General features: G+C 38.4%; 1 protein-coding gene across 1 annotated transcript in view; it reads right to left on the bottom strand.

Moving 5' to 3' along the window:
- LMNTD1 (lamin tail domain containing 1) overlaps positions 1-14,045 on the bottom strand; it is a 178,843-nt gene that overhangs the window by 92,985 nt on the left and 71,813 nt on the right. Inside the window, exon 3 of the mRNA XM_042469631.1 lies at positions 5,644-5,745. Within this exon, the coding sequence (XP_042325565.1) occupies positions 5,644-5,745 (102 nt within the window). The remainder of the gene's footprint in view (positions 1-5,643; positions 5,746-14,045) is intronic.

Here is a 14,045-nt window from a genome sequence, read left to right as displayed (position 1 = left end):
ATTCATGGGTTTCTGATTCTAATATGGAAGGAAAGTGCTTATCATATTTCCCCAATGTGGACATAATAGTGAAATATCGTTGGTGGTAAATAGGAAACTGAATAGAAATTGTGCATGAGATGTGGGAGAGGAAGAGAGACACAGTGATTGGTATCAATAATGTTAAGTCCTAACATGTCAACTTTAAACCATGAATGAATTTACTTTGTCCATATTAAATATTATGGGGGAATTTGTTTTTTTCAGGTTATGATAATCATTTGTAAAACTCACTGAATAGTTACGTTTGGAAAAAAAAAATCTAAAATTACTGGAAATGGCCCCCAAGCCCTACATTTACTGCCCCAAAATTTACAAATTAAAACAGCACAAGATACAGTAGTACAAAATTAGTAATGTCAGTGTTTAATGGCTCAAATAAAAAATGTTAACTTTGTTGCTGAAAATGTTAATGAATTACTGTATGTACTCATGCATAAGTCTAGAAATGTTAGTCAAAAAATTGACCAAAAAAAGCTGAACTGACTTTATCCATGGGTCAATATAACTGATGTGCTTTAATTCATATAAAAGCAAAGGAACCATCCCTTTAAAGGGAAGAGCATAATCTGTCCTGGAAACACTGACCCCACTCTACTCTCTCATCCCTCCAGCCTCTAGTATGAGTACAAACAGTTATGCCTGCTGGGTTTTTTAAGTTCTTTGCCATTGTGTTTCTTTACTTCATCCTTCAGATCCTTTATTACATGCCCCTAAGTTTTACCCTCGACTTACCCACAGGTCACATCAAAATCCATAATTTTGGCCCCAAAACCAGCCCTCGACTTATACATGAGACTGACTTACAGTTGAATATATACAGTAGTACTAACAATGTAATACATAACAACATATTTAGCAGCTCTGAGGAGAATAGTGAGGAGTTTTGCAGCTTGTTCCCTGGCCACAAAGCAATAATTTTGACAATCAAAGGAGCCCTTCTGTTTTAACAAGCACCTGATTTACTTTAATAGCTTCTTTCAGCAACCTTATAGGATCTTCTGTGTAATGTGGAGCAAGAGACTGATTATGAAACCCATAATCTGGGACTGTAGGGGCCATAATTTCATGGAGGAACCTCAAACTTTGGTTAAAGATGATAATGCTATTCTGCTGCAATTTCACTGCTCTGACAAAATTCAGGTAAAATATCCAGCCATCACTCTTTCCTTCTTGGGGACCAGAAAGCTCTGCTGACATTTGTTATGTGTTTATATATGCATGTGTGTGTATATATATGTGCTGAGGGAGTTTTTCAGGAAGGCAAAAAAGCAATGCAGTTTTGATTAACTTGTCAAGAACTCAGATTTGTTAAACTATGCTGAGCCTCGGTCTAATTTAACTCTGAAAACAGTTGAAATTTGAAATTCAATGACTCAGAGTTTCCAAGTAGCACTGAATAGTACAGCAGGCCTGGTTCTGTCAAAAAAGCAGAGGCAGTTTTATACACATGTGGTATATATAAAAATGCACAGTTTATTCATTTATATCAGTGCACGGTTTTTGGAGTAGAGTTACAGATGCAGTTTTTTTACTCCCTACATGTCCATTTGCCATTTGTCCATGCAGAGCTAATGTGGTGCAGTGGTTTGAGCACTGGACTTATGGAGATCAGGGTTTGATTTGTTGCTCTGTCATAGAAACCCATTACATGGCCTTGGGTGAGGCACTTACTCTTAGCTCCAGAAAAACCTGTGATAGGTTCACCTTTAAGTCACCATTAAGTTGGAAACAACTTGAAGGCGCACAATAACAATGTTCATTTTGGCTAGCAATCCAATAAAGTTTTTGCCTGAACTATATAAAAATATGTTGTAATTGTGGAACATTATGAAACCATTCCATGTTTATTAAGTACTGTTTGTTAAATATCGTTGTCTTTTTGTAATACTGAAAATCATTTGCAGATACTTTAAAAAAATGTATAACTAAGAGTAAGGGGAAACAACAAAATTGGTTGACAAAAAATAGACCTCACAACATCTGCAAATATTTGGTTAGGGTTTTGTGTGTGTGTGTGTGTGTGTGTGTGAAGCACCCTAGGAATCATTTAGCTGAAGGGTGATATAGAAACATACTAAATAAATGCAAATCTAATCCTTGAATGGTTTGGTTTGAGTGGCTTGAGAAGGTTAGGATGGTGTGTTGGCATCCCTCTGGAAAGACAGAGGCCCACTACATTCGAACAGTGTTTATCCTCTTCGTAGTAGCAAGTGGAACAGCCTGATGGGGCTCAGAAGGATTTGACTTTGAACCCACTGAATCCAAAGCCACTGTATTTCATTGCTGTTGTTGTTGTCTGCCCTTGAGACAGCCTCAACTCATGGTAACCCTGTGGATGAGACATCTCTTCCACTGCTCTGCCTAAGTTTTGCAGACTCATGCCCATGGCCTCTCTGATTGAATCCAACTACTGTATCTGGTATGTGGCCTTCCTCACTTTCTACTGCTCTATTCCTTTTGTACCATTATCATCTTTTCTAATGAGTTGTGCCTTCTCATGTACGACAGCCCCAGTTTGATCATTTTGGCTTCTAGGCTTGATCTGTTCAAGGACCCATTTGTTTCTCTTTTTGGCTGACCACAGCACTCTTCTCCAGCACCACAGCTCAAATGAATTCATTTTCTTTTTATCCATTTTCCCCCCACTGTCCAGCTCTCACATCTATAGATAATGCTGGGGAATACCATGACCTGGGCAATTCTAACTTGAGTACTTAGTTGTATATCTTTACTCTTTAAAAACATTTCTAGCTCTTTCAAGGCTGCCATCTTGTTCACGAGTCTTTTTCTTGTCTCTTGACTGCAGTTTCTGTTCTGAACAATGTTTGATCCAAAGCATGAGAAATCTTTAACTATTTCTATTTCCTGATTGTCTAGTTTGAATTTATGTAGGTCCTCCAAAGTCATTATTTTTGTTTTCTTTATACTCAGCCCATCAATTTCTCTAATCTTCGAGCTGGGATATATAATCTCCCACTTACACCCTTGCTTTTGAGAGAAGAGGGGAGCTGGAAATACAGATCCAAAATACACACACATACACGCACACTGTTCTGGCCAATATGAACTGGCACGATTGAGGATGAGACAGTAGATCTTCCCATCTCAGAACCATTTAGAACTGCTTGGCAGTCAAATAAACTATCAACAGAGTATGAAGAAGAATACTTCAATTTATTATAGGGCAATATGAGTTGATGATCAGGGCCGCTTTCATGATACAAGTAGAATCATAGCAGTATAACTGTGTAACTGTCATGGCAACATCCTATGGGATCATGGGACTGGCAGTTTAGGGAGAGTTTTTAAGGATTCGAAGCCAGTGAACTCCAGTGCCTTCCTAAACTATAAACCCGAGGATTCTATAGGATGCAGTCATGGCAATTAGAGTGGAATCATAGTGCTATAATTAAGTGTGAAAGGGCTCTTTGTTCACCATAGTCCTGTCAGATGTAATGTTAATGCTGTCAGACAGTATTTGTTTACCGTGTCACCTATGCATTATTTATAATGGTGTTGTTGTTTTTTTTTTTGCTGTATTATAAAAAATAGTTTAAAAATGAACAGAACATTAGTCTGCAACATTTTCAGCACTAGTTTTCATCTTTATTCCCAAACTGGTACTGCAGCATTAGACCAGATGATGTATTATTTTAATTCCCTCCTTATACATTCCATCTTTACCTTTCTCTATCTCTTTAATTCAGCTAGTGGCAAACAAATATAGGGATCCTGATTCTTAGGTGGTGCCACAGAAAAGGGAATGTTAGCATGTCATGTCATGCCTTGCACAAAGGTGTACTTTTTGAAATTCTTACTTCTACATGTAAAAGTGTAGTGTACTCTTTCATCAGTGGTATCTCTATGGCTCTTGTTTTTCTCGCCCCTTTTGCTAAAAAAACATTTAGCCATTTGTGAAATTGAGAAATCTTGTCTGAAGGCTGATTGTGTGTGTGTGTGTGTGTGTGTGTGACTACTGTAGTCTTCTGTGGCCTGGACTACTTTTGAAATACCAGCTTCAACTGGCACACCAACTATGACTCTGCTTAGAGTCCTGCTTTTCTTATCTATGCCCTGGTAATCTTCAGATTGGGTACTGCAGTACATTGTATGTATCTGGGAAGTCCAAACATTGTGGCAAGACCACTAACTGAGTGACATGAGTGCATCATTCTGTCTTGACACTGGCACCCATTCCAATTCCAGGCCCCTCACAGCTTGGACTTAACTACTTGAAGGACTGACTCTCTACATGAAATCTTTGTAGGCCCTTCTCTAGTATGTGAGCTAAATGAAAAGCAGATGGATGAGAAGAAATTGCCTTTTCAATGGTGGTACCCTGGCTGTAAATGACTCTTCCAAGAGAGATTTGTCTGACCCTCCTCTCAGTGTCATTTTAGTGCAACCTGGAGACCAGCTAGAATTTTGTTACAGGCCAGCTATAAATACTACAAGAAAGGAGAGAAAGGAAGAAATGTGCACACCATAGCCAACCTCTATCTCATACTATCATTGGGCGGGGGGACACTATCATCTACAGTCGGCCCTCCATATCCACGGATTATTTATCCGTGGATTCAACTATCCACAACTTGAAAATATTCCCAAAATATATACATTCCAAAAAGCAAACCTTAAGTTGAAATAAGGGACACTATTTTACTATACCATTGTACACAGTGGTACTTGCACATCCATGGATTTTGGTATCCATGCTGGGTCCTGGAACCAAACCTAAGTGGATACCAAGAGCACACTGTATTTATTTCTTCCAGAATTGTTATTCAAATAAGCTTATCAGACATCATTTCCAGCCCGATCCGGGCATGGGCTGGGATCGAGAGGGAACAGAATGAAATGGGTGTTCTTGCAGGAATTTTTCTGCTGATTTCTTTGAGAGTCCCCAAGCCATTCCCCAGCCATGCTTTGCCAATGATTGTGAAGAATGGAAAGCTTCTTGGGGTCTCCCAGTAACATTGGCGGCAAAATCCATGAGATAAGACCCATTGTGTCCCATTCTACCCCATTCCATTCCAATCCCAGCCAGTTCCTCGGATCAGGCTGGAAATGATGTCTGATAAGCTTAAAAGAGGCTCACAACAAGATCCATTATAAGTAAAATGATATTAAAACACAAACAAATTATGTTGTTAAAAATTGAAATAAAAATAATTTCAATCGTTTCACCAGCCTCACTGTGGGAAACCAGTTGTTTTCTGTTCAAGATTTCTGTTCTTATAACATTTCAAGATTTCCCATCCAGATCTGCATATTTGGTTCATATCCCTCTACATCTCAGTTTTGCCAACATTTATCACTGCCAACATATTCACACAAAGGTTGTCTCATTCCTGCTTATACAAAGAGTATTCTGTGAGAATTAAAAAAAAAAGATACAAGGAGAAAGGGGGTAGTTCTCCAAAGGCCCTGAATTCAGGCATTGTTAATGGCAAACATGACTATCTTTATGGAACGGACAATTTAACATTAAGCAGAGGAAAAACATAGAGGGAAATTAAATGGAAATGTCCATCTGCGTCTTCAGATTTTGCATTGTTGTGACTGGGGAGTGCAATTACCAGCAAACTGACAGGCACTGACCTCTAGCTTCGCCTCCAGGTCTTTGATGTGCTGTTGACTGTTCACATGCTCTGACTGAAGCTTTTCAATGGCTCCACTGCTGTTAGCCTCTTTGAAGACGAGCTGTTAGAGGAAAAGGATGATTCTTTATAAAGGTGAAGGAAAAGTAGTCCCAACAAAGAGAGAGTGGAAAGACATTACTAAGTGCTTTAATCTCTAGAGTGCTGCACAATTGTGTTGGTGATAATGCTTTAGCAAAACAGCCGTCTCTTTCAACCAAGTGTGTATGAGGGGAGAGATAAGAGGATCCATCCATACATTAAAAAATCCCACTCTATGAACAATAATGTTTAGAAAAAGCTACCAAAAATGCTGTACTTTTATCTACCTCCAAAGCCCACCAAACTAGTGATCCATGATGCTCAATGCAGCTCATCAACCAGTTATGGCAATCCAACTAGAATGCAAATATTATCTTGTCTATGCACTACGTTAAGTACATAGTGTACAGCTCAGAGTTACTACCTTTTTACTCACAAGTAAGTACAGTGGTCCACTCTTTCTCAGGCCTACTGTGTATGGGTAGAGAGGGTGAAATCCATTGATACCAATGGAGGGGCATTTTGTATTTTACCACTAATGGGTGGAGAGGAAGAAGAAACTTAGAGCAGGAGCCTTGCTTTAGAGCAGGAAGCCATGAGTTGGAATGTTGTTAACAACAACAACAACAACAACAACATTTTAAAATTATTTTTATTATAAATAAACAACTATGTACAAGACATATCACAACAATAAAGCAAAATAAAATAATTCATCTCACAACTTTGAATTATGTTGTGGGTCTCCTTCTTGGGTTCTGTTCAATGTAAATCTAGTCCAAGAATGTCTGACCAAAAGTTTAGATGAGACGGAGGTTGTCTCCTCTTGTTTCTGTCTTTGTTTACAAAGTCAATGAGTGGGAACCATTCGTCTATGAAAAGTCCTGATTTTGGTCCTCCTGCATAACTTGTCATTCTGTCAGACAGCTTTTCAAGTAACCATAAATCCTATACCTTTTCCCACCACATATCTAAAGATACCTCTCCTGTTTTCCAATATCTGGCAATTTCTACATGGGCTGCTGCAATGAAGAAATCTCCAAGGTTTTTATGTTTCAAATTTGAGTTCGTGTCTGCATATATTGATAACAAAAGCATTTCTGGGCATGACTTTACTTCTTGGTTGGTAATCAATGAGATTTGTTCAAGTACTAAGTGCCAAAATGTGTTTATTTTGGGGCAGTCTAGCTACATGTGTAGAAATGTGCCATTATCATTACAACCATGCCAACATTTGGAGGAAAGGTTTGTAACCATTCTGGCTAGCTTCACTGGAGTCAAATACCACTTGTGTATGATTTTCAAGGTGTTTTCTCTAATCAATGCTGACCTGGATGTAAAAGGGATGAAAGACCAAACTGTAGTGCATTTTGAAATGGGAATTGAAAGATGCAAGATATGATTCACTAGAAAAGACAATCATGCTTGGTAAAGTGGTGGGCAGTAGGAAAGAGGAAGACCCTACTACTGATGGACAGGCTCAGTCAAGGAAACCATATGCCTGAGTCTGCAGGGCTGTTGATGATTGTATGATTTGGAGGTCTCTCATTCATAGGGGCGCCATAAATCAACTTGAAGGCAGCAAACAACAACAAATGTTTCAAGACAGCACTAGTACTAAACAAACAATTTCTACCAGTCATAAAGTTTTACATCTTTACTGGAAAACTTTCAGAGTTCTTCAAAAGGAAAGTAAGATTTGGAAATAAATCCACTTAAAATCTCTGGCTCTGTTGGATGCTTTTGGCTCATATTGTAAGATGGTAACTCCATTCCCTGGCCTTCAAATTAGAAAAGCTAAACACCAGATGTATCCATCCGTAGGAAGTGCAAAAGTTTTGACTATTTTGATTGTGTATGCAAAAAGTATAAGGCAGAAGAGAAGATGAAAACTGGAATGATCCAGTGCAAATGCTGATATTTTTGTAGGTGACATTTTACTTGGAAGTAAAGGTGTTGTTAATTATGAGCTGTTATTAGTGACAATGTGATATAAAGAAATTCATAGTCAGGATTAACCTCATAGGAAGGATTAGATGTGATGTGAAATTTAGGAGGAATTGCATATTAGCTTGCTATACTGGCTTTATTAAATCTTTTCCTGGAAAAAGCTTTACTCTTATGTTTGCCCAATAAATCTAAATAGAGGCTTTTATTACATACACCAGACAAGTTGTGTTTGGTTTAGTTTACCATATTTTAGTAGGCCTTTGAGATTAGGTGAAGCAAAATTAAGCCTTTATTGCAAAACTGTAAAAGAAAATGAATAGTGAAATGTTCAAAGCTGTGGGAAGATAATTAACATAGGGGTTTTTGTTAATGATAGTCAATATTTCACCACTGGCTTATTTTTGGTATACTGTTTATATGATTTTTACATAAAATATAAACTTACAGTTTTACTGTGTAGTACTTATCTGGACAGTCTGGGAACTGTAGTTTTGTGGGTTTCAGCCTTCTCTGTCAGAGAACTCTAGTACCACAACAAACTACAATTCCCAGAATTCCATATTATTGAACCATGGCAGTTAAAGTGGTGTCAACCTGGTTTATTTCTGCAGCGCAGATACAGCCCCAGTAAATTATGTATTGCTGCCTGTCTTTGACATCTTATAAATTTAATTTGGGGAACAGAATTCTTATTGGGGCAATGCCCTTATTATGCCCCCCTCCCCTCAGCTACATATCTGTGTACTTCTACTGGATCCCACTGTCTCTTCCAGAATTAGTGATGCCCCCCTCTTTCTTACAATCCCTGTGTATGCAGAAAAACTAATCTGGATGATTGGGCAGATTTTGGGGGCAGATTTTTGGCACCAGAAAAGGCTACTATAGGAGAGTGGGGAAGAAAAGTCTAATTCCACTACTGTTGGAGACTGAGGTATGCCACTGGATTGTGACCTCTGTATTTTATTTATTTTATTTATTTATATCCCACCTTTCTCCCAGTATAGCAACTTGAGTATTTGCTAATTGAAGTCAAGCTGACTTCACATTTATGAACAGAAGACCCCTAAGATATAATTATTAACAGCACTGCTAAAGTCTTGAATCAATCTGCCTGTAATGTGGTCTACTTCTTTTCCTACTGCTTTCCATTTCACCAAGCATTATTATTATTTTCTATTAAATGATATATCCAAAATATGATAGTCTCAGTTTAGTCATTTTGGCGTCTAGGGAGTTTAGGCTTGATTTGCTGTAGGACTCACTTGTTTGTCTTTTTCTAAGGTTCATGGTATCCATAGAACTGTCTTGTAGCATCACATTTCAAATGCATCTATTCTCTTCCTGTTCACTTTCTTCACTGTACCCAGGGAAAAATGTAGGACAGCGAAGGGAAGGGAGAATACAGCCTACAAAGTTTTTGTTGTTGGTAGCTGCCCTTGAGTGGATCCCAATTCATGACAACTCTGTGGATGAGACATCTCCAACACTCCCTATCCTCCACTTCTCTGCTTACGCCCTGCAAACTCATACCTATGCCCTCTTTAATAGCATCCATCCATCTAGCAAGTGGTCTTCCTCTCCTTCTACTTCCCTCCACCTTTCCCATCATTATTGTCTCTTCTAATGAGTTGAGCTTTCTCATAAAGTACTTGCTAGTAAATAAAGTCTATAGGTCTTGTTCCCTCAGGCAGCATACCTGGAAAGATAATAATCAGCTCAAGAGATAAAGAACAGTGCTTGATCCTAAACTATGTGGCCTGGAAAGGCTCACTCTGTGAGTTTGAAGATGTCCCCCTCCAAGAAACCCCCACATCCTGAAGACAGGAGCACTCCAGCTCAGGATGTTGTTTTTCCTCAATCCGTTGGGACCATCTTCCAACTCCCATAACTGTCAATCAAAAGCCAAATGTAAAAACTCATTTTTCTTCCTGAGAAAAATTTTAGTGACATTTTAAGAGGCATAAAGCAATGCAGGAATGTAAAACCTCCTTGCCTTCCTGCAGTGAGCAACGATTTCTTGTGAGCTTTTTGGTTTTGTTTCTCCTCTGTGAACGCACATAGGCCCACATGCGTCACTTCACTGATGCAGCGTCAAATGGTAACGGTCTCATAAGTCTCATGCCAGAAACAGAGGTCTCGCAGCAGCTCAGATGCAAAGTTTTTCAGTGGCGTCTGTTCCCACAATTATCTGTGAGTCATCAAGTATAGGGTGATAAACTTGCAGCCCAGAGCAAATCATATTTCATTTGTAACCATAAGAGCTAGCTTATAAATAAAGATCCCTAATTAATCAAGATGAATCATACTCTCCTGCTGACAACAATGAGTGGAGTACCACTGCACTGGTTGAAGTCTGTAACAATGTGAAGCTGTGAATAGCACTTTTTGTTGGATGAAGTGTCTAGTTTTCTGTAGTTTTTTTCTTTATAAAAACACAAATCGGCTTAGAAAGCATGTTTAGGTCTCTAGCTATTTAGCTTACTTGAAACATTCAACTTTGTTAGCAATTACTTTTAACAGTTCTTCCAATTCCTTGTAAAAATTTGCACTGAATCCAGGGATGGAAGAACTTGTGGTCTTCTAGTTGCTGTTGTGCTGCAACATCCACTAGTCCTAGCCAATGGTAGCAAGCAACCAACCATAACAAATGACAGAATTTACAATCCTGCCACATCTACAGGGCCACAGTTTGCTTATCCCTGATGTAACTGGCAAACCTCCTCTGAACAAATCTTGCCAAGGAAACCCCGTGATAGGATCACTTTGGGTCACCATAAGTCAGAAACGACTTGAAGGCATTCACGAATAAGAAGTCCAGAAGGTGGCAACCAAAATAACTGAGGGCCTTCCCCTTTGAGGAACAACGACAGTGTTTGGGACTGTTCCACTTAGAAAAAGAGGAAGACAGAGGTAAGATAGAAATGCTTTATGATGGAGGTACTTTATGTAAGGAATGGAGACAGTATATGAGAGACTTTCTTCTGTCACTCACAATACTAGAACTCAGTACAGTACTATATATCCACTGATGCTGAACGGTCTGAGAATCAAGAGAGACGAAAGGAAGTATTCCTTCACATAGAGCATACTTAAACTGTGGAACTGTGGCTGTGAACTGGTGGCTACTAGACTCATTGGCTTTAAAAGTGGATTGAGACTGGGCATCAATGGCTACTAGTCAGGATAACTAATATGTCAATTTGGGCTTTAAAACCCACATATGTCCATTTGCACTTTCACTTGCTCATCTTCTAATGTGATGTATGCCATCTTCTGTCAACAATTGGGCAAACAGGCTAGTCTCTGTGCCATAGCATAATGGCCATAAATCAGATATTAGGAATGAAAATATATAATAAGAACATTTAAGTATTCCTGGGCATTCCATTTCTGACCTCGGGATGGCAGTTCTTGAACAAAAGAACTACAAAGGAAGATTGGAAAGATAAACAGCTGAACCAGAATATTTCCACAAACTGCAGTTCATCAGCAGTGAGTTGAACAGAGGCAATGGTTTCCTGGCACACTACACATATTATAACACTGCTTAACACACCAGCATCATGAGGATGTTCTTGGCCTGGTTATCCCATCTCCGTTTTAGTTCCCAGCTCCACACACCACATTCCAAAACTCCTTCTACCATTCAGACTGTCATCCGCCCAGCATGGCCTTAGGCAATATCTTTCCACTTGCCTTTGTTGCTCAACATAGTTGAAACTGAACTTATCACCTCATCACCATACTCACAGGTTTTATATTTCTATGGCTATATGACCTGATTATAAAGGTCCTTCCTTGGCATCAGTTCACTCCATGCATCTGAGGAAGTAGACTAAAGCCTACAAAAGCTTATGCTACAACTTCTTTCACACTTTAGTCTCATAGGTTCTACAAGATCCTCACTGTATATCAAACAATTTGAATGGATTTGGGGGGGAAATTCTAGGGATCCCCCCCCCCCGGAGTTTCCTTGTCAAAATGTTAATTGCATACTTAAGATCTTACTTTAAAAATAATTCGTTGGAAATTAATTGCCTCTAGATATTAATAACCACTTTACTAATTAAGCTATTAAGACAATAAAGCCCAAGGTGAAATCTAGGACAACGAACTCCACAAATGTTTTAGTATAAAAGTCTCAATGGTGCAATATACTTAAAAACTTAACATGGAGATGGTTAATTGTATTACTGATAGTTAATTAGTTAAAGGCTGAAATGTAGTATGAATCAAAAGGCAAATGGACATGGTCAACAAATTCCTACCTAGGGTGTAAATTCATACAAATCTCAATACAAAGCTAACAGTAAATATGGTAAAAGAGGAAAACAAAGCTGGCGGCAATCTATATTTTACTAATGACAAGCCAGGATGAGGGAAGGGAAGGGTTATACAGCCTTTCCTTGTCTGTTTTTGTTCAGTAGTCCAATGCACAGCCTCCAAAGGCTAATTTTTAATTTTTAAAATGTAGAGAAAAGAAGAATGGCGGGACACAGTTTGGATTTCAGTTGTGTTGAGAATTAGTCAAGATATATATAGGCATTTGCATAGTTTCTACTGACTTCAGATGCTGCCCTCTTCCTGTGGATGTGTTTTTTGGGGAAGGGGTTCATGCTATGCTCAGCCACAACTATAATGAATGACAGCAATACCAAGACTTTAATTCTTCCAGGTTCTGAAAATTCACTTTCCTTCTTCTTGGGAACACTAAACCTCTCAAAGCCATTATGCCAGTTCCTGAAGCTCTGACAGATGTCACAGTTATTATGGCATCCTCACTTCTGGTGTTTCTGAGCTGTCCCTTTCAATACCAGTGACTGAAAAGCAAAGTATATGTAAATGAAGTTCCTAGCAAGTGTATTTTAGATGTATTTAATTGTTGCAAAGACTTTGAAAGTCATTCAGTGCAGATGATTGGGTAATTAACACATGAAAAATAGTGAGATGCCAAGTCAAAATAAATCCAGGTACAATCATAAATCTCTGTACTTGGCTTTATTAAAATGTTAAGAATGCTTGATTGTGTTATCTAAACACAACACATAAATGTTTGCATTAATTAAGTTTCTTAAAATGCCATGCATCTTTGAGTTATTCCACAGTGATTTGAATTTGCAATTTGTGAAAAGAAATACCAACTTAATGTGTGGATTTTCTTCCCTAGATCAGTTTACGCTTTCTTATTTCAGACAAATTAAGGAATAATGATGCAGGCTTGACTATGCATTTAAATGGAATACTTTGCTGTAATGCTATAAAGTCTGAATCGGATGTGATTCAAAGGCTGCTTGCAAAAACAATTGCTTCTTTTTAAAATTAGTTTTCCAAGACAAAATGCAGCAGCTGGATAGATGGCTCAAGAGATAGATTTGAGGCCACTATTGCCATCCAGCCTTGTAAACCCAGGTTTGATTGTAAATGTATCTCCAGAATCAAGGAAGGATAGAAGACAATAAAAAAGCTGTTATATCTTCTTTTGCTGAGACTGTAAACCTAAGGACACTTACTATTGAGTAAACCACACTGAACACAGTGGGGCTTGTTTCTAAGTAAATTTGCTTAGGGTTCTGTGCTATGAAGTTTTGAATGCCTTTTCTGATGTGACACAAATATCAACTGCATTTTTGTATCCTCCTTCTCATTAGGTTGACATTCTCACAGATTTTTCTTGCTGATGATTTTTATTATCTTTATCTCACAACTTGTGTATCTTAATCTGGAACCTTTAAGACTACACAGCTGTGATTTCCTCATTATGTCCTGGCAAACATCCTATGGAAACCTGGTGTTATAGTTTGATGAGGCACTAGACCTCACTGGTGTCTGGCCAAGAAAGCTTTTAGGGGTAAAAATAATACGAATGCTTTCAAACTACAGGTGCTATAACTGTAAGTGTGAACGGGCCCATAGTCACTAAATTTTCCCTGTTTTTCTTGCTCCCAAGCATAGAAAAGAACACGAGGAAAGATAAATAAATATCTATGTGAGACTATCAAGAAGCAAACATAAGCAGCAACCCTTAAAGAATATAAAAGACTGGCCCAACTCATTTAGGTAAATTGTAAGTTTGAAGACATGTACAGGTGCTCTGGCCTTGAAAGAGGATTTCAAACTACAACCAGATCAGCAAGGCAGTTTACATTTCCAGGCAATGGACTTCAGTTGTTTTTGCTAGACCCAGAAGCATAGCACACAAAACACTGTATCCAGGTACTTAGAGTACCAGTCATTGAAATAAAGGTGATTTAACTGTTTCTAACTTTAGTCTCGCTAATTTCAGTGAATTTCGTTGACTAAGCCTGGGTACAACCCCTAAACTCTATCTATCTATCTATCTATCTATCTATCTATCTATCTATCTATCTATCT

This window comes from Sceloporus undulatus, chromosome 5 (genome assembly GCF_019175285.1).
Source record: "Sceloporus undulatus isolate JIND9_A2432 ecotype Alabama chromosome 5, SceUnd_v1.1, whole genome shotgun sequence".
Classification (NCBI taxonomy): domain Eukaryota; kingdom Metazoa; phylum Chordata; class Lepidosauria; order Squamata; family Phrynosomatidae; genus Sceloporus; species Sceloporus undulatus.
Note: the sequence above shows the minus strand (reverse complement) of the source record. Positions and strands in the feature narration are given on the sequence as shown.